This window comes from Emydura macquarii, unplaced genomic scaffold (genome assembly GCF_026122565.2).
Source record: "Emydura macquarii macquarii isolate MOO-44397 ecotype Brisbane River unplaced genomic scaffold, CSIRO-AGI_Emac_v2 contig_968, whole genome shotgun sequence".
In the NCBI taxonomy this organism is placed as follows: Eukaryota; Metazoa; Chordata; order Testudines; family Chelidae; genus Emydura; species Emydura macquarii.
The window spans coordinates 8,319,947-8,342,151 of record NW_027131105.1 but is presented as its reverse complement, the minus strand read 5'-3'; the positions used below and the strand labels follow the sequence as shown (position 1 = coordinate 8,342,151).

Below are 22,205 nucleotides of genomic sequence, written 5' to 3'. Positions count from 1 at the left end.
GCTTGGAATTTTTAGATGAAAATTTCACAAAATGGGGGGGATTTTTTTTTCCTGATTTGATTTTTTTTTTTTTTTTTTTTTTTTTTACTTTGTCAGGAAAATAAAAACAAAATATTTCTTTTCAAGTTGATTCAGCCCACATTGAAATACCTTGGTTTGTTGAATGGAACCAAAACATTTTGTTTTGAGAGAGTTCAACATGAAACTATCTAGCTAGGATGCAGCAGTACCTCCTGTGAGTTGTAGTTTGGGTGTCTTATGCCCTGATTCTCTCCTGTGGACTGGGTTCCTTGGTTGGTATACATCTTCCCTGATACACCACAATCTCCCCTCTGACTGAGCTGCATGGGGTATCGTGGAAGTCATCACAGCAGTCTGGCCATGGAGCCCAGCCCTCAGAGAAGAATGAGGACATGAGGCAGGCACCTGAAGGTTACTTGCCTGCCTCCTAAGGTATGGATATGAGGCCTTGGTTAATAAGGCTTGTGAATTACATAGAAATATTAACACTCAGTTTTGAAGAGACCAGAACTTGTGGCTTCCAGGTTGGTGCAATATCCTTTTGGTCTAAGGGTAGCTAATGAGAGGTCTTTATCACACCTCATATGTGGATAGGTGTGACACAGCTGCCAAATGCTTAGATGACATGTAAGCTGATGATGCTAAGCAGGTTGCTAAATGCCTCTTGAACAACGGTTACATCTCAAGGCTGAGAAGAATACTTTCAACATTCTTTTAAAACTAATTTTGTGTTTCTCAGGAGAATTTTATAGTTAATTGTTTAAAATAACAGCATCTGCATCACAGCCTGAGTTCAGTCACTAGCAAGATGGAGTTTAGTATTCCTCAACTTAGCACCACTTTTCAAGTTGTCATAGTGGCTGTTTTTAATCAAAATGTCACTCAGAATACATTCTGTAGGAGTATTGTAGTGCATCTCCAGGTTTCTGTGATGAAACACTGCTTTGAGGCACAGCTATTATATTATCAAACATAATCGTAAGTAGTAGTTCTTAAATGGATATATATATAGCATTATTAAGCTGGAACTGAATTAAAGTAAATATTTTGGATAAGTTATTCTGATCTTTTGTTTATCCTCCAGTCCCCTTTGCTGGGTAGAGTTGGAATGGAGTATAAGTGGGAGACCTGTAGTTTATTCCCAAATCTGTCAGTGTCTCACATTGATCTTGGACAAGTCACTTAAACTTTCTGTGGCACAGTTTCCTCATCTGTAAAAAGTGGATAATATGCCCTCTTGTTTATAAAGTGTTTTGCGATATATGGAATTCTTATCATCATGTTCATTTTCTAAGGTAAGTATTAGACAGTTATGGATAGGAACTCAATTTCACCATTTTGGCTAGTCTTTCTTTGGAAATTTTCCAAGGACTCGGAATAAAGCTCTCTCCTGTTCCTGTGTGACACCAGAGGACTTCAGTCAGAGCTCACGTGCTCCAGATTGGAGGACATACTAGCACAACGTTTCCTGTTGTTAATTGGGGAGGGGAATGTCATTCTTAGAAATATAATATGTAAAGCTCAGCCTGTCCCTTAATTTTATTAATGGGTTTTGGGTACTAATTCCAGTCACAGCCAGTGTTCAGCACTAGGAAATTTAGTGAAGGTGAACATTATGTTGTCAAAGAGAGAGCTTGGTTGGTGTGAAAGTTATTACATGAGCCAGCATGATTGTCTGGGAGGAGGAGAGAGTGGCTTACGTGTTCCAGGTGGGTGACTGACTTTCACAAATCCAATTTACAAACAGGAAATGCAATTTAATTTTGTTTTCCGCCTCAAACTTCATTTTGTCCAACTCCCGGATAACCTACTCTAAAACAGCACACACTCTGGCAAGTGCAACATGATAAATGAAATAATCATTTGGGCATTCTGTCAGAAAAGTAAACAGCTATCACTTGTTCAGCTGTATACCTTGTCGATGAAACTGCCATTTGAGATATTCAGAATTAAGGGGAAAAAGAGGAAGGAGAAAATGAATAGAGAAAATGGTATTTATAACTTTTCCCTATTAGCTTTTTTTTCTGCCTGCTAGGAACTATCTTTCATAGTGGAAGGATACATTGCATAACTCCAAAACAGCTTAAAAGAAATGTAAAATTTAGGAACATACTCTGATAATAATAAAGCACACTAGATTGTGGAGGCTCTTTTATCATGCCTATGTGATTGTAGACACTGCACCTAAGATATTCCAATAGCTTACTTATGCACGCCATGTCATGGCTTACTGCTTTAGTGGCACTCCATAAATACTTACCAGCAGCAAAATAGAGCAATAATAAAAATTTATAATGAAAAATTAATAAAACTTGTGAACACAGGGCAGGGTGGATGGTTATGGACTATTGTGACAGCACTTGCAAAGATGTCTTAAATCATCCTGTACAATAGGATTTTGTATTTGTTTCCGTGAACATGTCTGCTAAAAGTATAAATTTGCTTTTGCCTTGTATTTTATAAAGCTGTGTCTCTTCAGTGCAATTACCAGTTGTGGTCTTGGAGTCATGGTGAACATGTTAAAACACAACAAACTTGTTTCAAGATAGTGCATTCAGGACCTATTTTATACCAGTGGTGTCTTTCATGATATGTGCAGGAAAACTTACAGTCCTTTAGAAAACATAACTTGTCTTATGTTTGCTTGTCCTTTGATACTGGAGCTCTGATCTTGTAAACAAATTCTACTCTGAATAATTTTAAGTTTACCATTTAACATAATCTGCTTGTAAATGTGGGCAAAATGCCTCTCTTTAAGGCATTCTTTATAGCCTATGAAAGAGAAAGTCTATCATTACCTTTTTAAAAGAAATCTAAAGTGAGCAGCTGTCTTACTTCATCTTGCTTTGTTTCTGTTTAATTTTTGTCTGGAAATGTTGAACCAAGGGGTGCTCTGTGCAATAGCTTTGAACTTCTGAAGGTTAAAGTTATTTTAGAATCATTTGGTGCTGTGCAGCAGTGTTGAGAGGCTTTCAATTATTTTAAAGGTCTGTCCTGCGGAGCCAAGATTTTCTATCCCAGTAAAGTGGGATTCAAAGGAGCCAAGAAGCTTGGATACCTTATAAGGAGATGAAGTGTGTAGTCCTTTGCAAAATAATATCAGTATCTCCCAATTCACACTGAAAACACTTTTTCAAAGTATTTTTGTGTCTTATGATATTTTAGAAACGCACTGTGTAAATCTACAGGATAAAACCAATAAAATGAAAATAGACTGAGCAGTGAGCTTGTATGTTAACTCCAGATGACTCTTACTTTGTTTGGGTAAGCTGCGGAGTAGCAGACAGCTGCTTGTCTGTCTGCAGCAGTATGCCTTGTCAACACAGTGATTGTGGTGGCTGGTGCTAAAGAGGTTGGGAGGAGGAATTTGAATAAAATGAGGCAAAGGGAAAATCATGGGGGCACATCTAGTTGCCTTTATCGTGGCTGCAGGGGATCCCTTTGAAAGATGAACTGTGGTGCTCCGGCTGTGCAATGAGAGAGTGGCAGTATAGGATGGTCATGCACCCCCTGTGCAGTAGAGTCCCGAGGCAGAGGAAGCGCGGGACTGATTCTTACCTTGAGGTTAAAGGGGCACTTTGTAAGGGTCTGCTGAGGTTATTGCTACTATTGGGCTGAAGTAGTGACTGCAGAGAGACCTCCATGGCGGCCCCATGGTTTGGGGAGAAGAATTTATTCCCTTGCCTATCTGCTCAGCATTCAGCCCACCAGCTTGGGCTGTGTGCTGAGCAGAGAATTGCAGTCTGGAAAGAAGTGCTGTATGGTCACTAAATGTGAGGCTCTGAGGTAGGAATAGAATGCTTATAACCAAGTCACTGGATAGCCCTGGCCTAGTCACTTTACACCCAAATTATTATTATTACCCCCTCCCCCCCGCGATTTTGGGTGCCCAGCTTATGCCTGCTTTTTTCAATGTTCCATTACCTTTTGCAATTTCCAAACACTTATTTCATGGAATTGGTTTGCTCCAATGTCATCACAGCATAGAAACTCCTGGCCTCTCTCTAACATTTCAGTGCCCTAAGGCTTGAAACAACAAGCCTACACACCCGTATCTTCATCTCAAAGATTTGTCTTGTGTGCATTATACAGTCTGAGAACATGTGCTTACAATCTTTGTAAAGATTTTTGGTTTCCAAATAAACTGAGTGAGTTGTGTAGTTAAAATGGCAACCGGAGGATGAGGGGTTTTTTCTGCCTTGAAGTAGAAAACACATTAATTTTTAAGTCCTCTTAAAAAGCCTGTGCCTTGGCCAGCAACTTGTGTGTCAAGTTGAGACTGATGGAGTTAGAACTGCTTGGCTATAAACTCTTACAAAGAGTTCACAGTGGAAACTCCACAATATCAGTTTGAATCTTTTTAAGTACGCACGGTGGGACTGGTTCACCCAGACCTGGAACGTTCCTTACTTACCCCTACGCTTTCCTTCCAAGTGTTGGCAATTGGCACTGGTTCTCTTCTGAGGCTGATTCAACAAGCAGCAGAAACTGTTGCTGCTCTTAAGAACTTATTTATCAGTATTCTTTTGATTTAAAAATATGTTTTATAAAGAATGTGTCTGTGAAATATGGAGATGGTTTGAAGGGAGGAAGGAGGTGTTAGTTCTTTTATCCTGTCCAAAATGTGTGGTTTTTGTTGTTCATTCCTGAATACTTTTTAATTGAGTCGTCAGTCCCAATGCACTTGGGCACATAATCTGCAGCCAGGGATACAGAATATAATTGCCTATTGTATGTTTGCTTAACACTTTTAAAGTTACTCATGAACTAGGGGTGGAAAACTCCCCAGGATGCTCAGAAACCTAAAAGTTAGAATCAAGAAGCACTGTGAATTCTTTTTTTAAATATAGAATTTTTTGTAAAATTGCCAGCTTTGTTGTTGTCCTCCTCCCTGCTCCTCTCTTGACCCCCCTCAGTGTGCTTTTCCCGACTCTCATAGAGAATTTCTTCCTTTCCTCTTTAATTGGAGTGTGTCTGATTTATTCTACAGGGCTAAAATTAAAAGGACTCTCAGCAGTAAGGGAAGACTAATGAGGTGGAAAGCAATTGTCAAACCCTTCGGTGCAGGCTCACTGGGCAGCGTTTTTTAGCTTTCTTAAAATTGGTTTGATATGAAACAGCAGCAATGGTGCCTCGTTATTGGCGATCGTAGTTGCTGTGGTAGATGTCCGCCTGACACCGGTAGAACGGCTGTGACTGTGTTGCTGCAAGCCTTGCCTTGTAATAAGGGATCTGCCCCCAACGAGGCAAGCAGCTGCTCAGATGAAGAAGATTGTTGCTGTTCTCCTGAGCGATGTTAGTATGAGTAGTAACACTGCTGCTGCTCAGTAAAATGTACAGAAAAATAAAAACTGCAGAGCTGGCACATCTAGCAATCCTTGAAAAACGTAACCATTGCCTTCCCTCTCCCCCACCCCTTTCTCTTAAGAAATGGGTAGACTTTCTTCCCTCTAAGACAAGACGAGTTAAAACATGTAGCAAGTTTCGGCCTGGATTTTCTGAGTAATCTCTGCCACTATAAAGCCAATTTGTCCCCGGCCGTGAGAATTCTCAATATTACGTGGAATTCTTTGCACTGTAGCTGAGGAGAGACCATATCAATATGGCAATGATATCATCCCCTTCAGAGTCTGTCTCAGTTAAAAATAACCCAAGTCACCGTTTAATTCTACATACCGCCAAGGTGGCTGAGAAAAGTCAAACGTGTCTGAGTTTGAAAAATGAAATAATTTTGGACCTGATAAATGCTTGTGTTTCAGTGATTTGTTAGCTTTGAGTGTGGTGAGTAAGAGCTATTACATGGTTCTGCCCGCTAAAGACCTAAGGAGCTTTATTTCTAGGGCAGTGGACTGGAGTGATCTTAATCTGCTTCACTGTCCATGGGAGATAGATGGACCACAGGTGGCTATACAGTATCAAAGGGGTGCTCCTAACAAGAGAAAATATTTAGGCTTGTGCCTTTTTTTGCTTTGTTCTGATTTATGAAGAAGGCTTGAGGGATTTTTAAGGGGCTTCTGTGCCTGCCCCTTGGGTGAATGGGAGCCAGGGGGTTCCCTTCCCCCCTGGCCAGTCAGGTAGGATGTCATGTCCCCTCCTTCCCCATCCCTCCACCCCCACACTATCCATATCCCAGACTCATGAGGGAGCTGAACTCCCATGGTGGGAGCTGGGGTGGGAGACGAGTATCCCTAAAGGATAGCCCTCTTCCCCTGCCTATCCAGCCAAAGCCCATCTGCCTCTAAGGCTACAGGAGTGCATTTTCCCCCAACAGATAGGTTTGTTTGTTTATTTATTCATTCATTAAAATTTTATACGCTGTTGAAGCTGGCAGATTGACTGAAGAACTAGTAGATTGACACCATCACGAGAGCCAAGAGGGCGACAGTTGAAAGGGGAAGGTCTTAAGTCATTCCTTTACACTCTTGCATCTGTTTATCTTCAGGGTCTAAACATTTGTTAAAGATTAAATAGCCCTTGCTTTTTCAATTAAGGTGCTGGAGCTTAAACACCCCTGAGAGCTCTCAGAGATTCTCCAGGAGAACTCGGAACAGGAAATTTGGCATTCCTGATATTTCTGATCTGAAAAGCAGGCAAGAAACATTTTCAGGATGCTTTTTTGCATCATAGAGAGGACAAAAGTGCAAAGTCAATTTTTAAACCTTTTTCCAGGTTGAATTTAATACAAAATAGCTTGGAAGAAGAGGCAGAACTGTGAGTGAGCAGAAAAATTGACACATTCTTTTTTGAAATGGCATTGTCTAGATTGTTTCCATAGTAGTGGAAAAGGCCATCCACCTAAGGAGGACCTTACCCTTTATTCCATAGCATGCAGATTACAGGCCTGATCTCTTAAAGTGCTGAGCATCCGTGTAGGCCAGTGGTCCTGTCCGGCCTGGGTGTTGCGGCCCTTCCTCGGGCCCAGGCTCTGAGGAAGGCCACAGCACCTTCCTACAAGGGGAATAATTTGGTGCCAATGCACCAGTCTTAGCCCCAACCCTCTGGCAGGGCAGGCAGACAAGTAGTCTATAGCCTCCGGCTCTTAGGCAGGGTGAGGCAGGTAAGCAGTCTGGAGTCTCCAACCCCCCAGGTGGGGTGAGACAGGTAAGCAGTCTGGAGTCTCCAATCCCCAGGTGGGGCGTGACCGGTAAGCAGGTTATAGTCTCTGGCCCTCAGGCAGGGTGGGACAGGTAAGCAGTGGATCCACTGTCTGTAGCGGCAGGGGAGAGCACTTTCTCCCCGGGGTGGCTAGGGAAGGCGGGAGGGGGACGCAGGCCCACCTGTCTCCACTGCGTCCCAGCCCAGGGCCCTAGCAGTGGCAAAGGCGTTTGCCACTGAGTCGGCGGGCTCTCACCACAACACGCTGATGGGGGTCTTGCCCCTGACTCAGCCACTGGCTATGGATGTCCCTGGGCCACTTCCTCCCCCGGGTCCCCAGGTACCTGTCTTCCATGTCCTCGGGGTTGCTGGGGTACTCGGCACACAGCAGGCCCACTAGTCCCTCTTCGTTGACCAGCGGCAAGTCGGGGAGCTCCTCTGCAGAGGGCAGCTCCTCCAGGTCACAGGGCTCCGGGGGCTCGGCGTCAGGCAGCTCCTCCAGGTCAGGGCCAGCCTCAGGGGGTATCTCCTACCCGTGGGCCTCGGGGGGCTCGGTCCAGTCCCTGGGGCCCGGCGGCCCTATCCAGTCCCTGGGGCTCGGTAAGTCGGGCAGCTTCAGGCACCTCAGCTCTGGGAAGCGGTTGATTGGGGCGGCTGCCCGGCTGGGGTCAGGCCTACACTGCAGTCGGTGGGACAGCACGTCTGCCTCCAGCGGCAGCCTGTCCCCTACTGAGCGGCGGGGCCTGCCTTTTATACTTCCTTCCCCTGTGGAAGTTCCGCCCCTCTGTTGCCGGGCAGACTGGCCTGCCGGCCCTATCACTGTCCGGCTCCTCGGTTGCCGGGCAGACTGACTTGCTGGACCTGTTCCTGTCCGGCCTGGGGGTCGCGGCCCTTTCTTGAGCCCAAGCTCCAAGGAAGGCCACAGCACCTTCCTACAATCCTCGATTGTAAATGGTATCCATAGGAGTTGTGGGGTACTCAGTACATCTGAAGATCAGGCCTTGCATTTGTTAGTCTAGTCTTTCTAGTTAACTGTACTTTCGAGACCAAAAATGGTTAAAAACAAATCTAATGAAATCAATTAGCTGTATGTGAATGCACGAAACCATATTAATGGTTACATTGTGGGATTTTAGTGATGCCTCTGAAGATGAAAATAGAAATCAAAGGTTCTTATGTGGCATAGCACAGACATTTCTTGGATACAGGGCTATTTGTCCTTCAGCTCAATTCAGAGACAATTTAATGACGACAAGAACTAGATCTGAGGTTAGTTCGTCCACATTACTCATTTCTTATATAAATGGTTTTTATAATAATCATGCTTGACACAATCATAAAAGAAATCTAGTACAGTCAAAACTATAATAAATGACTTACGGACTGTAAAAATTGTGGGTTTTTTATTCAATACTAATAATGCTTATTTTGGATTTAGGACAGAAAATTGACAAAAGTAGAGAGACAGAGATTTAAGGAGGAAGCAGAAATGTTGAAAGGTCTTCAGCATCCAAACATTGTTAGATTTTATGACTTCTGGGAGTCCTGTGTAAAAGGAAAAAAATGTATTGTGCTGGTTACTGAATTGATGACCTCTGGAACACTAAAAACGTAAGTACTGTGCTTCTGGTGACATGTCTAAGAATAGCTGCAGAAATTCTTAGAAAAATACTAGTTACAGACTCTCTTTAAAAAAAAAAAAAAAAAAAAAAAAAAAAAAAGGCATCTCAAAACCAAAAACTTATCTGTTCTCTCCTTTCAGTCATTTGTCACAATGTTTGAACTCTATTGATTTGAAAGCAGAATTTCAGCACCTTTTGTTTTATCCCTGATCTACTGTTTCAGTTACATAACTATCAGCAGTTTTTGCCTTTGTTTTCTATTCTGCACATGAAGCTCTCTGTGAATTTGTCAGGTGGCTGTTGGTGGTAGTTTTGTTTGCTTGTTTTGGGTTGGTTTTTTTTTGGAGGGTAGGGGGTTGGTATTTGTGGCTTTTATTACAAAACTGCAATAAAATAGATCTTTAACTGGAGGGAATCATTTTTTGAAGCAAGAGCTGCTCAAGGTTATTTCCTAAACAGTGCTAATTAATAGCTTATGGTACTGACACTTCTTCAGTTGGCACAAACTTCAGAACAGATTTTCATCCCCGATGGGAGTAATACACATCACTGCACATCTCCAATGTACCACTCTGCAAGTGAAAGTAGCAGGTTTTGAGTTCCTACAAAACATGCCCTCCATATCTACAGTAAAGACCTGAGTCTTAGACTAATGGTAAAAATGCAAGTCTGCAGTACTCAGGACAAAAGACTTCCATATTGTGCTAATCTGAATACGTAAAACCTTGGTTCTAGCATAGGTCTCTGCATACAATGAATTGTTTTACTATTAAACTTCCTTACATCTGAATATTGGTGGTATTTGCACCAGAGAAGCTTAATACAATAATTAACTTAATGTAACTCCCAAAAAATGAAATGTTTCAGTTCCTTCTTTAGAGAATGCAATTTACTTTCACCATTGTGCTATCTCTGAGCTGTTTGTGGTATTTGAGATGGGTTTTTATTCAAAGCAAGGTCACAATTTTGTCCATTGTGAAACCTTTAGCGTTTTAAATAACACTTTCTTTTTCTTCACACCTAATGCTCTGTGTATGTTTTTGCTCCAGGTATCTGAAGAGATTTAAAGTGATGAAACCAAAAGTTCTTCGTAGCTGGTGCCGGCAAATCCTCAAAGGTCTACATTTCTTGCACACGAGAACTCCACCAATCATTCACAGAGACTTAAAATGTGACAATATTTTTATTACTGGGCCGACTGGATCTGTGAAAATAGGAGACTTAGGTCTGGCAACCCTCAAAAGAGCTTCATTTGCCAAAAGTGTAATAGGTAATCAGTTTGTTCTCCATTGCTGGCCTTCTTGTTCTGGTTTGGTGATGGGTTTTTCTTATTTGCATTGTTTGTTTGTTTCATTTTAGTGTTTATATACTTGTAGTTTGGCTGCAGAGATGTAGGTGGCTGTGTGTGTCTAAATCCTCTGTACGGCTTAGAAAAATCTCAATCTAGAAAATGTTACCATGGCATGTTAAATTCTCTTCTATATCTGAACAGTAAAGGCCTGCCTCTTCCATCTAAAATGATTTTTAATGTTTTCTCACCAAAATGTTTGACTACCCCTTAATTATGTATGTCCTTTTCATTTCTCACCCTAAAAAAGGCAGTTCATTAGTTCAGCATTTATTCTTGCCGTCAGAGACATATGCATTTGCTGCGAACCTAAGTTAGCAGCACCCTTGCACTGCAGCTTTCTTTCACTTTAGAGTGGATAAGTGTCTTGGGTGGTGGGAGAATACTCTGTATCCTGGGACTGCTATTTTACTGAAACCTAATAACTCTAAAACCAAACCAATTTTCATCACTACACTCAAAGACCCTTCTCATGAAAGCCCCAATTCAAGGACATACTCCTAGTCAAGACATCATTTAAGCAATTTCATCTCCAGTTTCAATGGAATTTCAGCACATGCTTAAGTGTTTTCTTGAATCAGGGCCTAAAGGCAGTATTTCCCTGCCAGATTTTAACCTTTTAACCCCAGCCACTTTGGCACGGATGAAGTTGTTGCAACACTTTGTTGAGTGGGGAAAGTGTATGTGATGCCCCTTTTCCTCAATTCTCAAACAACTCAACCCTTTTTACTCAAACTTCCTGAGCAAATTTACCCTAAAGAGACCTAAGGCCATGAAACTTTCAGCTTTGTAAGTAAAAGTTTTAGAATATTGTGATTGAAAATGAGGTGGCAAAGGTGTGGGAAGTAATCATGGAAATGCTCATGTTTCAGCTACAACAGTTAAATAAATACTCTAAAATTCAATTTCTATTCATTGAGGGATGCTTTTAGGCTTCTGGAGGAGTGGATAATATCTTATTGTAGCAAATTAATCCTGGTAACAACTATTCCCCAGTCATCAAAACAGTATGCTCTTTTGAAAAGTAATTGCTGAAGTAAATCTTTTGCATCCTAAAGCTTAAGAAAAGGATCCCTTTATTTATTTATACTAATGTATTTGGGTGTGAAATTCAGCGTATAGATGTTAGACTGAAATCATTGAGATTCAAGTGCCTGAAATTTTGTGTCCAGATCCTCAGCTCATGTAAATCTGTACCACTGAGCTGTCAAATCCTGCTCAGAGCAGATCTGAACAAGACTTTGCAAAAATACTGGAGGCTGTTGGCATTTTGTCTGCTCTAGTGGTAACAGTGGAGGGAAACTGTTAGAGGGGGAAAAATCCTACAGTAGGCAAGATTTAATGGAAATTGAGAAAAACCCTTTATAAATTTGGCCATCTTTTGCAATCTTTTTCAGAAGAGTGCCCTTTTTTTTTTTTTTTGTAAGCAATGGATTGAGTAGCATGGGGAGGATCAGTGATTATGTGAATGAATACTGAGCCCATAGTTACTCCAGTTTTTAAGGACTATTAAGCATACATAAAACCTTTCGGATATAATTTGTTAAAAATGAATTTGTACACAGACCAAATGAGATTCTTGCCCTTTGATGGAGTTTTTGGAATGCTGCCATAATATCTCCCACTTTTTAGACTTTGGCCTTCTTAGGTTGGTGACAGAGTTATTTTAAATGCTGCATAATTCTCTTTGTTCTAGGTTGAATGAGATTCTGTGGCAATGTAGCGGGTCTGTAGAGTGTAGTCCACATCTGACACAGCCATGAACCATTTCGTAGTGGCAATGTAAGGTTCTGTCACAAGTGGTAGATAAAGGCTCTGTGTCAGAATGCAGCGCTTTTCTGTCAAGTCGCCCTAAGCACAGGTGTTAAAACTCTATATCAAGATTCAGGGTAATTACAGCTGAGTCTTGCTGACAGGTGGGTCCAACTAGGATATAAAGGGAGTGTCTTTGAGATAGTGGGAGTAAGAACAGAGGAAGACCTGAGAGAGGCCCTAGGATTAGCAAACCTCAGAGAGTTTAGGCTGAGGCTTATTTTGTGTCTTAAGCCAGGTCTGTACCAGCAAAGGTTTGCTGGTATAGCTATGTTGGTAAACCCTCCTAGGGTAGATGCAGTTTATACCAGCATATAAATTCTTTTACCAATATAGTTTATACCTGTTCCTCAGCAAAATAAGTTATACCAGCAAAATCACCTTTATGGTGGTATGACTGTGTACACCCTAGGCTTTCTACCAGTACCGAAATGTAAAAAATCATAACCCTGACCAACATTGCTATGCCAGCAAAGGTGCCAATAAAACCAGATCCCAGGAAGGAAGTGAGTTTGGTTACTCACCTGGAGTCCATGTCTTGTTGAAGACTAAAGTGGTGACATGGGCCATTACAAGTCCTTTAGAAATAAAATTTTTACTTTTCTTTGCTCCTAGGTTAATGTAGCTAGAGAGAACAAATGTCTCTCTTTGCACCCGCTCATTGATATCCTAGTTGGTGGAAATTACTCTTTCTTCCTTTAATATTTGTGATCCTATCTAGCTAATTCATGTTCATCTTCAGTACTTCCTTGTTCACTCCTCTTGGATCTTTTCTGGCATTCTCTTGATAAGAAAATGATACTGTATGTATAGATTCCCACCACCCAAGCATAAACCATTCTGTGCTAAAGGTATTGGTTCAGCTCTGTAGACCTCACTGTTCAAAGTAATTGTTATTTGGGGGCTCTTTGACGAGTTAAACAGCTGTTGGGACTGAATTTCCAAGTCCTGGTGCTAAGTGTGGAAGTTATTCAGTTAGCATTGATGTAATTACTATCTCTACTTGTTCTTGATTTGCAGTATAGGAAAAGGAAGTTTTGAAGGGATTCTAAGTAGTGATTTGTAATAAAGCTGCTAGTTTACTTCAGGTTTATCACAATGGGTCCAATCTCTACCACCTTAACCCCCATTCAGAAGGACCTTATTCTGTGAGTAGTTCTGTTGATTTCTCTCTCACTGAAATGGTGGTAAAATCAGGCTTAATGCTAGTGTTCTTCACACGTGACTTCATATAAGAACTTGGACTACTACACATTCCTTCCAAGTGCAACCTTTTAAGTAATTACTGCTTGTATCGCTGAAAATGAACTGTAAACTGACTAAACCAAAAGCAAAATGTCTTGCTCTTTCCCTTCTCTTTCTCCCCCTGTCCCCATAAAAAAATCATTATGAACCTTTCAGTTTATTTCCAAGCCTTGTACTCTGTTTCACTTTTGGAATTCTTACACACACCTGTATTTCTCACATCATTACTGGTGAGGGTAGGGGGAGTTATGTGTGGGGCTGTTCTTTTATGTTTGGGGTTGGGGCGGGAGTTTATTTTAGTTAGCCTTGTTGTTTTAAAATAATCTTGCATTTACCCAGGCATGGCTGAAATTGGTACATTTTTATAGATCATTCCAGTTTTTTTCCTGAAACACATTTAGTGTTTGTGTCTAATTTAAATTCTTCCCCTTTGTGTCTAGGTACTCCAGAATTTATGGCTCCAGAAATGTATGAAGAACACTATGATGAATCAGTTGATGTGTATGCTTTTGGAATGTGCATGTTGGAAATGGCTACCTCAGAATACCCCTACTCAGAATGCCAGAATGCTGCTCAAATTTACCGGAAAGTAACCTGTGTAAGTGAGCTTCAATATGTGCACTTACATTTTTATTCAGATTGCTTTTAGCATGGATATTTATAATCTAAAGCCCTTTAAATCCTAACCTTTTAAATGATATGCTGTTGTGGACTCTGGATTGGGATGTATGTTGTGGCGGAATTCTAATAGGGTAGAAATTACGTCTCCTCTTTGGAGAGTTAGAAAATGCTTGCAGGTTAATTTGGAATGTCTAAAATTCCACAGTAGCATGACTAGGATCTGTCATTTGGTTTTACTATGGCTGCATAAGGCAAATTTTAATAATCTCTCAGCCCGTGGTGTGACTCTGTTATTGATTTTTATCTACAGCAGTCAAAGTAGATGTGAGGTGGGGAGGAAATCTCTACTATGTTCTTTTTCAAAATGGGGACTGCCCAGTTTAACCGGGATTCCCACCATTCATGAGAGTTCCACACATGTTATAGTGGAAGAAACGGATAATTCCTAGGCTGTAGCCTCTAGATACTCTCTTTATGTTCCTATGCTGTGGTGAAGAATATAAGATGATTCAGATTTCTGACACTATAGCCTCCTTTCTTAAAGCTTCCTCTGTCACAGGTCATCTGTGTAACAAGTTGTCTGAAAGTCACATGAGAGGAAGGAGGTTTGCACTGAGTCCGTGATTAACAGCACTCTACCTCCATTCAGGAACTCTGTAGGGTCCATGAATCTCCAAGCAGACAAAATGGGAATGGCTTCACTGTATCTACAGGAAGTAGGCTAGGTTGGAGGAGAAGGTGGTCTGAAAGGAAGCCAGAAGTGATTGCTTTATACCACTATATATGATTCTGCGCTGAAGATCAAATCCAGAGTGTCCTTGTCTACATGAGTTGATCTGGAAACTATCTAGGAATGCTCTGTGGCTTTAATGGAAATGTCAAGGTCCCTTAATTAGTGGAAAATCACAGCCTGCATAGCAACTGAAGTTTCCACTCTACCAGTTTTATGTGAGACGTTACCTTTAGGTGAAGCCACTAACATGACACTTGGTTCAGATTATTGTTTACAGTGGTGTTATAGCTATGTAGTTGGTCCCAGGATATTAGAGAGACAAGGTGGGTGAGGTAATACCTTTTATTGGACCAACTTCTGTTGGTGAGAGAGACAAGCTTGTGAGCTACACAGAGCTCTTCTGGAGAACTCTGTGTAAACTCAATAGCTTCTCTCTTTCATCCATAGAAATTGGTCCAATAAAAGATACTAACTCACCAACCTGGACTTTCTTCACAGTGGAACACTGGGAAATGAAGAGATGGGTTCTGCTGTCTCCCTGAGACAAGTGACTCACCTGGGTATAAGGAAGGTGGGAGTGGTTGTGCATGTTCTCTCAAGGAGCAGTCCTGAGGGAGGAAGAAGCAGCCCCGCCTAGAGAGAAGGCTCGAGCTGAACAACAGTTAATGTTACTCTGATTTCTAAAGCCAAACCCAAGCAAGGCGGTGAGTGTCTAATGCAACATGGTCTATGGACTGAGCAGGTTGCTCGCACCTTCTTAAAGCAAGGTCCCAAAAGCACAGCTAGTCGCTCTCTGCTTTCCGCTGAAGAATGGAGTATCCTGCCAGTGAGAGCTGCACCAGCATCCTGACAGTTCATCCATTTGCTCAGGGTCTGGGTCACAGGTGCTGGAACTAGGGGTGGGGAGCTACTTCTGCACCCCCTGCTTTGAAGTGGTTTCCATCATATGCCGGATTTACAGTTTGTTTTGATGGCTCTCAGCACCCCCACTGTACAAATTGTTCCAGCAAACCTGGACTTGGTAATGCAGTTAGGGTCAGGAGCCTCACTGAAGAAGATGTGGATGGCATAGGTTTAATTACAGTCCCATGAATATGACGGTCACAGCCAATTAATCTGGAGACCTAAATGGCAAATCAGGAGATGCAGTCTAATAACCATGTTGCTCCAATTTCCTTAATCCCTGCCAGAGCAGAGGAGGCCTTCATCTCGTACCCATCTACGCAACCGTACCCCGTAAAACGGTAGTGCTTGTATGGACCTTTATAATTTCATCTCATACAAGCCAGTAACATAGAACACTGGTCCCTAACTGTTCCCTGCCATTACTGTCAGACTGGCTGCAGATGGCCTTTTATGGCCCTATGTCTGCTCTGCTGGGCTTGATGGTAACCAGAGGAGGAATATGGATGAGCCATAATTCCCTAGTTGAAAAGTTGGCATTGGTGTCACCATAAGCAAAGTGACATTGGAGATGACTGTGGAATCTGTGGCAATATGCTGACGGTATGAGGCCACAACTGAATAGTGAAGTAGTTCTAATGCGCATTTTGTAGTCCATAGTACAAATTGCCATTTGTAATTTAGCAAAGTGGGATCTCTGCTATTTGGTCTCTGGTCCCAGCCCAAAGTAGCTTGGAAACATCTCTTTTCTTACAAAGGGCTGCATCCTGTCCTCTGCTCTGCAGGAGGAGTATAACAGAGCTGCTTTGCCGTGCAAGCAGTAGTTCAAAATCTCTAGCTAATGTTCTAGTGGTAGGAGTAGGACCACCACATTGTGGCACCAAATAGTAGGGGTTATGTGCAGCCACACAGAGTATCTTGAAGATTCTTTGTGTGATTAAACTATTACTCCCCCATTCCCCTGCCTGTACAACCTTAGCATCCGAGTAACTCTCTAGAGAATAAAATGGCACACTTCCATTTATCACTTTTTTCACCCCACCAGGATTCTCATGATTTCTTTTTAGGCTCCTTGCCACAGCTCAAAGAACAACTGAAAGACTTGAAACATGTCTATGAGCCTGTCTGTAGTGACAAAGTTACATTCTCAGATTTTGCATTGGGGATCCGAAGCCCCAGTATGTTAGTAGCCAGAGTGCTGACTGAAAATGAGGCGGGAAAGGCTAATGAAAACAGTAAAGTAAATTCTGGACTTGATTCAGCTCAGCGTTGCATGATGCAAAAAGAAATAGGGAGCAATATAAAACACTTAACAAGAGAAACACATTTTTTAAAAGCAGCAGGTTGAAGTCGCATTATTGCAGCTAACATTAAAATGCTTTTGTGGTCAGCGTATTTCCAGCGGTTTTAGTTCTGATGCTGAACTCTCATTTTTTCATGCTGGTTTTTTCCATAGTCAGATTTCCTTTGTGTTTAATCATTGTGCCAAGTAATTTTGATGTAGACAGTGGAGCATATTTTGTGACTAAAATATCTGACTTGGTCATCTTTCCTTGCAGAGCCAATCCAAATATTTGTTTTACTGGTGCACTGCAGAATTCACAGCAGACAAACTCCTCCAGTTCCTGAATCCACTGGGATTTAGTAGATGCCTTCTTGGCTTCAGAGATGGGAGCCTAGAGTTCACTAACCTATAACTTTAAAACATTGCTCTATGGAAGTCACTTTGGTCACATCCTTTCCCTTTTATGAGTCTTAATGGGTTTAATGTTTTTCCTGTATTTGCCAATTTACAAATTGAAGAAAACACATCTTTTGTAAGAGACTGCTGAAACAGACAAATAGTGCTATAAATCTCATTAAATAGATTGTTCATGTATGTCTGTGACCCATCCTTGCCTAGGGTAGACCATCTGAAAATGCCAAGGTAAGGGCAGGCTGCAAAAGGAGAGCAGATTCTCCCGGCACTGGTGGGTGACACAGAAGTCAAGACTTTCCAACAAGCCCCAACAATGCTTCTGATTCCCCACACTGGTTATCAATAAGCTAAAACAAAAATATACACAGCCCCCTTTACTGCATTTCAGTCTCTGGCTCCCAGTCAGCCACTAGGTCCAATAAAGAGATAAGTTGCTTAAAACTCTATGCTTTTTACCAAAAAGGTTTTCCTGATTCCAGAGGGCCAGCCACATTACCAGATCAATAGAAGTTTGGATCTTACCTAAAATATCACACTGCCAGCCAATCCTTTAGTAACTAAAACTAAAGGTTTCTTATAAAAGGAAAGAAACAAACTATAAGAGAAGTGTTACCTGACTAAAGCAATGAAATATATACAAATGACTTGAAAGTCCATATATATCAGGTTTCCAGTAGAATTGTGGAGTTTGCAGGTTTGTATAGTCCCTCTGGTGCACATCCAGTACCTTGATGGGTCTCAGTACTTTGTTTCACAGCTTCAGTTGTAGATGAGATGATCCAGAGGTAGGTGAAAGCTGAAGACTGACTGAAGACAAAATGGATGTGGTGCAGCTGCCTTTTATGTCCCTTTGCCTTTTCCATGCTGCTTGTGGAAATTTACAGAAATAAGATGGAGTCCAGGGTCACATGAGTAAGTCCTGGTTACTCATTAGGTGTATCCCTGGCTTGTCCCCCTGGGCCCATTGTACCTGAAAGTTTCCTTAATGGGCCATTAAGCTAGTTAGTGCTGCAGCCATCCTGTCTGGGGTGTCGCCCAGAAACACAGCGCAAGTTGAAATACAGATATATCAGACATATCCATAACTTTCAATACAAATATGACACATACACATAAACAATATCATCATACTTAGCAAATTATAATCTATCTAACGACACCTGACATGGCATACATATCTCACATGAATTATTGTAATTATGAAATATTGATGTTAAATAATATTGTAAATGGTCTCCCTAATCCAGCCAGCGTCACAATATCCAAGACCACCTTAGATCTGCAGATTAGCAAAATTGTGTACTGTTATGCTTTGAAACAGAGATGAGTTTGTGATTGCATAGATCGTTCTCGGTGCTTAAAGTCCTGTGGTGAAATCTTGGCCCGATTGGGAATTTTGCCATTCTCTTCAATGGGGGCCATGATTTCTCTCTCTCTCTCACACACACACACAATCTTGATATTTCATCTGTACTGCATGAAGGGAGTATTTCCCTTTGCAGGAACTCTGTAACTCCATGCAGTTCACCCTGCTGAAAAGGTTGGATTTTAGTGTTCCAACATCATATTCCCTACCTGTTTTTATTTTGGGGGGCAAAGTAAAATAAAGTGCAGGCTTCAGCTGGCCATGGGTATGATTTTCAGATGGGACTCAACATATGGGGCAATTCATTTTTTTTCTCACTGTCTGAATAAAAGCACCTCTTCTTTCTGTTGGGAGACAAAGCAAGTCACCTTGTGCAGATAGCCTTTGCTTGCAACATGTAATGGGGCAACATGAGATTATTAATAGTGCAGAACATACCTTCTATTGGGATATTACTTCCACTGTTCTGCAGAGTAAAAGTCTTTTTTGTTTTAGTTCTCAAATTTTGAATTATGCCACCACTGACCCACAGAAAACAAAATACCAAAAGCAGCCTTCTAACCAAGGAAAATATTGTAGAAAGGTACAGACTTTCAGGCTAATATGATTTAGATTTAACTTTGAATTGTCTGGCATCAGCTGTACATTTCTTAATATTATTATTTCAATAGAGTGATTCCACTGGTGTAAAATTATTATATCTCTTTTTAGAGACAAGCAGCCATTTTTAGATCTCTAAAAAAACAGGCGTGGAGATTCAGTCTTTAATGCCCTAAATGCACATGACTGCATAGTCTCAAAGATCTTAACTAGAGTCCAGTGTGGTTTTTTCCTTCAAACATGACCTGAGTATGAGGAAGCGCTTTAAAAGCTTCTCATTTTACTTGTGTGTAGTCCTAAGGCCTTATGAAGGTTTAGTAGCTAAGAACATCATTAGGAAATATCTCTGTCCAGGAGGTAAAAAGAGCTAACTCTCCCTTTCAGATGTGGTGGAGCTGTGTCTGCTTTTGTTGACAAAGACAGCGGTTCAGGTTTCATACAGCTTTCTATAATGAGGAGTTTCCTAGTTGGTATACTTAGAACTTTTCTGCAGTGTTATATAGTGATGAATGAGATGGATCTTTTGATGTCAAATAAGAACGTGAACAGCAATGTTTCAAGTGAATCCTACAGTAAAAGAATCAAGAATAAGAGCAGAATTAGATACGAGCAGGCTTTCTATTTAACATTAGTTATATGCAACCCTGTTACAAAATGTGATTGATTACTTACTTCCCCAAATGCTTTCTTTAGTAGACCTACAGAAACTCCATTGATCTGGTTCATAAAACCAAAGAATATTAAACGTGGATGTAAACTATAGGTTCTTTTCACAAGCTTTGTCTAAATGTTTTTTTAGATAAAAATTTAACTCTTAAGAGGGAAAATCTGGCACACTTCAGCCTAGGAAAAGAAAGTGAAAATGGGAAAATGACAAGATTTATACCTCATTTAAGAAACAATCTATTAATTTTAATAACAGGGCCATTAGCAGAGATCAGAACTAAAAACATCTACAGGTTTGACTGTAACTGTATACTAGGAGACATGGGCTGGGGGGACAGTGCAGTGAAACAATAGAATAGTAGTACACAGACTAAAAAAACCAATTAGGAAGATTAGTGGTTTTTTAAACCTGCATCAAGTATTGCACTATGCTGCAGTCCAGGCATTCTATAGACGTGTTTTTTAATTATTTCTAATTATTTATTTAGATTTAACAATTTAAAAAAGCTACACAGAAGCTCTGAGCACACCCTCATAACAATCAAACTTCACAATGACTGCCCACTAACAATAAATACTAATATACAAATAAACTCCGCCAGCCATCAACATTAAATAATGTAATGGGGATAATTTACCGCAGGCAGCCAATATGTGAAGATGAAGCCTCTTATTGCTCTGTTTATCCCACCCACCTCGCCTCCTGTCCTATGTAGGAGCATACCCTCATCCTTTCCCATACCTCCTGCAAAGTAAATGTCTTTTGCAAAGTGCCAAAAAATGTTCAGTTAGACTATTTTGGACCAAATAGAATTAGTGGTTGTCAGTCCACCAACACACAGCCTCTTGTCTAGGCATGGGAGAGTCCATTAGTGTCTCCTTTGGGTAGCTTCTCACCAGTGTGGGCATTTGAGAATGTTTCCCTGTTAAGAAGAGCTAAGCAGAAGTGAAATTTAGGTAAGGGCTGGCTGATAGGGAAAGAAATTTTTCCCTGTGTGCGCACATGGTTGTGCGTACAGAAGCACTAGGGCACACCATGAGAAGATGGTCTGAGGTTTTTGTATTTTTGCTAATCAGCAAGTCTTCAGTAAGACTGTTTAGAGCAGGGGTGGGCAAACATTTTGGCCTGCGGGCCACATCTGGGTATGGAAATTGTATGGCAAGCCATTAATGCTCTAGGAGCGGCTCCGGCCTGGGCGCTGCTGGGCAGGGGGAAGGTGCGGGGCTGGGAGGCGGAGCAGCCGCCACCGCGCCGTACAGCTTGTTCCACAACCTTTTCACGGACCACCTGAATGGAGCTCATGGACCACTGGTTGAGCTGGAGGGCCTGATGAAAAGCTCAGAGGGGCCGTATGCGGCCCATGGGCCATAGTTTGCCCACTGCTGATTTAGAGCAATATTTCTGTCTCGGGAGCCCACCTGCTTGCTGGTTGGCTGTTGTTTCATTAATATACTGTAGTTTTAATTAGTATCCAGACTTCTTTTTGAGATGCTGCACCTGTGGAAGAGATTCCGTCTCAGGTTCTACGTAAGTGACAATGACATGAAAACCCAGCATCAAATTGTTGCCTTTTCCTGATACAAGTGAACGTTAGTGTGAGCTTTTGTATAAATTGTAGCACTAAGGCATCATCCATTTGCCTGTAAATGCATAATGCTCTTCTATAGGAAAGGGCTTGTTTTAAAAAGCTTTGGAGACTTCTTGACTGGTTGCTAACCTGGCATTGAGCTATTTCTGATTTCTGAATTTGCTATTGCAGTAGTGGCGGGGAGCCACAGTCATGGACCAGGACCTCCTTGTGATAGGTGTTGTACAAACAGACACTGCCCAAAAGAGCTTACAAACAAGAGACAATAGGTGGAGAGAGATGGTTACAGAAGGAAACAATGAGACAGCACTGACTATTCTGAGCAGTATGACAGGCAGCAGTCACATCAGGCCAGCTGCCTCTCCAGTTTCAAGATTGTTGTAGGCATCATGACAAAGGAGAGTTTTAAGGAGAGATTTGCAGGAGGACAATGAGGTGGCTCTGCAGATATGTATGGGGATCTCCTCCCATGCGCGAAGGGCAATAATATGTTACAGCATTTGAGAAGTTGATGCTGCCTTAGCATCAACAATAGTTTTTAAAATGTTGGTTCTAAGCCAGTATTTAATTGTCAGTCACAGAGCTGCTCTCCATTGTTATTTATTTTGTCATATACTCATAGCTCAGGTTCTAACACAATAGATGTTTGCAGGGGTCCCGCACGTGACTCCAGATAACTTTGGGAGCAATTTGACAATTTCAGGAGCCTCTTTCCTGCTGTTAAGGCAGATGTAAGGTCAGAATTGTCAGTCGGGCACGTGGGACTTTCTGTCACATGAGACTTTCCTTAAAGCAGCAGATTTATTCTCTAGTTGACTAGCCTTGTCCTACTTCAGCCAAAGGATGTCAAAATACAGGACATATTACATAAAAGTAAAAATCTTA

The 22,205-nt window shown here is 41.4% G+C and overlaps 1 protein-coding gene across 9 annotated transcripts in view; it reads left to right on the top strand.

Moving 5' to 3' along the window:
- The window catches only part of WNK2 (WNK lysine deficient protein kinase 2), a 156,577-nt gene that overhangs the window by 47,307 nt on the left and 87,065 nt on the right, over window positions 1-22,205 (top strand). For all 9 annotated transcript variants that reach the window (XR_010918939.1, XM_067544096.1, XM_067544098.1 and 6 more), the window contains exons 3-5: window positions 8,555-8,727; window positions 9,788-10,008; window positions 13,584-13,741. Coding sequence is in view for 8 of the 9 variants with exons in the window: in XM_067544096.1 (XP_067400197.1) it covers window positions 8,555-8,727; window positions 9,788-10,008; window positions 13,584-13,741 (552 nt within the window). In the remaining variant the exon portion in view is untranslated. The remainder of the gene's footprint in view (window positions 1-8,554; window positions 8,728-9,787; window positions 10,009-13,583; window positions 13,742-22,205) is intronic.